Source organism: Ciconia boyciana, chromosome 20 (genome assembly GCF_034638445.1).
Source record: "Ciconia boyciana chromosome 20, ASM3463844v1, whole genome shotgun sequence".
NCBI lineage: Eukaryota > Metazoa > Chordata > Aves > Ciconiiformes > Ciconiidae > Ciconia > Ciconia boyciana.
The window spans coordinates 4,197,903-4,201,446 of NC_132953.1; the positions used below are offsets into that span (position 1 = coordinate 4,197,903).

Consider the following 3,544-nt stretch of genomic DNA (forward strand, 5'->3'; position numbering starts at 1 on the left):
ACCCGGGGCGGGCGCGATCCGGGCTGCCCGTGCTCCCGCCCACGCGGGGCCGTGCCCGGCGGCGGAGGATAGCCGGCACGCGTGGAAACCGCGGGGGCTGCGAGTTGCAGATTCATTAAAACCGGACGGTTGCCATTTCTATTCTTTTAAAGGTTTTTTCCTCATCTATTTACCATTTACCAGCTCATCCATATGGAAGACATGGCTTACCCTGAGAACTGTACTTTTAGGACTAATTGATTCTGGTAATTAATTTGTTCTACCTGCTGGATCAGATGGAAATGCTGTCCGTGTGCCCAAGGATTAGCACTTGCCTTCCTAACATCTTTCTTAATTATCTAATAGCATGGGTTGCGCGAATTCTGGCTCTATTAGAACACTTTTACTATTAACAGCAGTGATTGGAATTGTGATGACAACTCGATTTCAACAAATTAGAGCTTAAAAACAGGAGATGAAGGAGAAGTGCCTTCTTTTAATTTCCCTGAGTTTAACATCAATAATTAGAGCAATTTTCTGAGATGCGAACCGAAATTATCTCGGCTATGATGTGGTATATCACCCTCATTTTAGCAAATTGACTCCGGGGAAATGAATGTTACAGATTAGGGGAGGAGGGGGGGGGAAGACAAACAGAGTAAAGACCGGAAAAAAAAGAAAAAAAGAAGACGTGTTAGCACAACACTGAGCGGGGCATGGATGGGAACAAAACCCCAACGGGGCGATAACCCGATGGGGCACAAGCTGCGTGCGCAGGGACAAGCGAGGAGCGGAGCGTGGGACTGGTCGGGGAAGGGCCACTATTATTCCCCCCCCAAGTTTTTCCCTTTAAAAAAAACAAGGAGAAAACACTCATGTTTGGGAAAACGTCCCAACCCCACCGCTCGGGCCGGGGCTGAGGGCTGCCGCCCTGCTCGGGGCCGTGCGCCCGGGCTGCGCGGCACCGGAGCGGCTCCGCGCCCCCTCCGCGCCCCCTCCGCGCCCCCTCCGCGGTTTGGGTGGCCCGGCGGGCCCGTCCCCCCGCCCGCCCGATCGCTATTGGCTCGCTGGAGACCCCCCTTCCCACCGCGCCTCAAAGGCGCGCATCTCCCCGCGCAGCGCAAACCCGCCCGCCTCGCATCCCCCGGCTCTTTCGGTTTATTCCTGGCTGGGGGGATATATATATATATATTTTAATTATTGTTATTTAATTTTGCTCCGGATTTCTTTTAAGTTGTTATTTATTTATTGCCGTTATTTTTATTTATCATCCCCGGCCCCGGGAGGCGCGGCCCGCCACCCGCTCTCCTCCGGCAGCCAGCGCTCAGCCCGGCTCGCTCCCTTCCCCGCTGCCCGAGGGGGGGACAACCGAAATGAACCTCAACTTCACCTCGCCCGTGCACCCCGTCTCCGCGCCCAGGCCCACCTCCTTCTTCATCGAGGATATCCTGCTGCACAAGCCCAAGCCCTTGCGGGAGGTGCCCCCCGAGCACTTCCCCGGCTCCTTGGCCTCCCGCGTCCCCCTCTTGGACTATGGGTACCCCCTGATGCCAACCCCGACCCTCCTGGCGCCTCACCCGCACCCTGCCCTGCACAAGCCGGAGCATCACCACCACCCCTACTTTCTCACCACCTCGGGTAAGTGCAGCCCTTCGCAGGAGGAACCCGCGGAGTTTGCGGCCAGGTGGCGGCGAGGTGGGGACTCGGGAGGGGACGAGAGCCCGCGGCCCCGGACGGGACACGCTCCGGCAGGGAAGGACGAGCCCCTCCGGGGCGGCGGGGCCCCTTTCTGCATCCTTCACCGGCATCGTGGCCGCGTTCCCCGGGCAGCAGCCGCCAGCCGCCCTCGGAGCGCCCCTCGCCGCGGGGCAGCGCCGGCTGCCCGAGCCCCGCCGGCCGCAGCCCCCGGCCCGGCCCCGGCTTCGGGGAGCCCCGGGCAGCGCCGGCTTCGTTATGGGGGAAAGGAGCCCGCCGCGCTGCAGGTTGTCATTCGCTCGATTGCCCGAGATCTTGAGGATTTCCCTCTCCCCCTCTTTGCCTTCATTGGTGGTTTTTGGGTTTTATTTTTATTTTCGGACCGATGACATTTCTTCTTCCTTGCGCTGTCCCTCCAGACAACGTCCGGGCTTCGCTTTTCCACCTCCAGCAGCGCTGCTGGGGCTGTGCCGGCTCCCCTCCCCGGGGCTGGGAGAGGGCCCCCCCGGCCCGGCCGGAGCCCGGGGCTCTGCGGGCGCAGGGACCCGCGCTCAGCCCTGCCAGGGCCCGCTCCCTGCTCGGGGCAGGGAGGGAAGGGAACCCTCCTCCGAAGTTCCCCACCGGGCAGCCCCCGTTGTGCACCGCCGAGGCGGGGGAGGACCGCTCTCCTCCCAGCCTTTTCCAGGGCTCCCCTGCTTTTTCCGCGTCCATTTCGTTGCGGTTTAATTGCCGGGAGGGTGGCGGTTTCCCTGCCAGCCTCGCCTCGCCTCGCCGCGGCGGTGGGAAGGCTGCGGGCGCTGCCTTTGCCTTGCTGGGGCGGGTTCGGCAGAGGCGAGGCGCTTCGCAAAGCCCCGTGTTTTCAGAGCAACAAGACCCTCCAAACCAAACGAACAAAACGACCTCAAAAACGAAATGATAATAACAAAAAAAAGAGGCAGGGGGAGAGCCCGTCCCCGAGCCGCTGCAGCCCACCGGGGGGCCGCAGAGGGCAGAAGCCCCCGGGCGGCCCCGGCTCCCCGCCCGCCCGCAGCCCGGGTCTCCGCCGTGTGTCCCCCCAGGAATGCCGGTGCCAGCCCTCTTCCAGCACCACGCTCACGCCGAGCTGCCCGGGAAGCACTGCCGCCGCCGCAAAGCCCGCACCGTTTTCTCCGACTCGCAGCTCTCCGGCCTGGAGAAGAGGTTTGAGATCCAGCGGTACCTCTCCACGCCCGAGCGGGTGGAGCTGGCCACGGCCCTCAGCCTCTCCGAGACCCAGGTACCGGGGCGGCGGGGACCGGCACCCCCCCGCCGGGAAGGGGTCTGGCACCTGCCCCCACCCCTTGTCCCACGCAGCATCCCCGCCTTCGCCTTTTAGTTTTTATTCCTTTTTTTTTCTCCCTCCTCGCGCTCTCCTCAGGTGAAAACCTGGTTCCAGAACCGGCGGATGAAGCACAAAAAGCAGCTGCGGAAAACCCAGGAGGACCCCAAGCACCCGGGCGGGGAGGAGAGCCGGGAGCAGAGCTCCCCCGAGCCCGAGCTGCCCGAGGCGGCCGGCCCCGAGCCCCGCAAGGGCCCCCCCGGCCCCTTCCTGCTCCCGGACCCCGAGGACGAGGTGGACATCCTGGAGGAGGGGGACCTCTGCGCCGGCCCCCACCGCCTCTAGGAGCGCCGGGGCCCGGCCCGGGCTCACCTGCCTCTCCGGGGCGGCTTGGCCCCGGCCCCGGCCCCGCCAGCCGCCCCCACCTCCCCAGCCTCGAGCGGTGCCGGAGCCCGGGGGAAGGGGGTCACGTTTTGGGAAGGAGGTGTTGGTGCGGGGGGACCCCTCCCCGGCGGGCGGGCGGGCCCGGGGCGAAGGCAGCGATGCCCGGGGGTCCCGCGGTCCCGCCGGCTT

General features: G+C 64.3%; 1 protein-coding gene across 1 annotated transcript; it reads left to right on the forward strand.

Annotated features, from left to right (window-relative positions):
- Positions 1–1,352: 1,352 nt before the first annotated feature.
- Positions 1,353–3,316, forward strand: BSX (brain specific homeobox). Its single transcript, XM_072884819.1, has 3 exons — positions 1,353–1,617; positions 2,733–2,929; positions 3,071–3,316. Exons 1-3 carry the CDS (start codon positions 1,353–1,355, stop codon positions 3,314–3,316), a joined length of 708 nt encoding a protein of 235 aa, XP_072740920.1.
- The last annotated feature ends 228 nt before the right edge of the window (positions 3,317–3,544 follow it).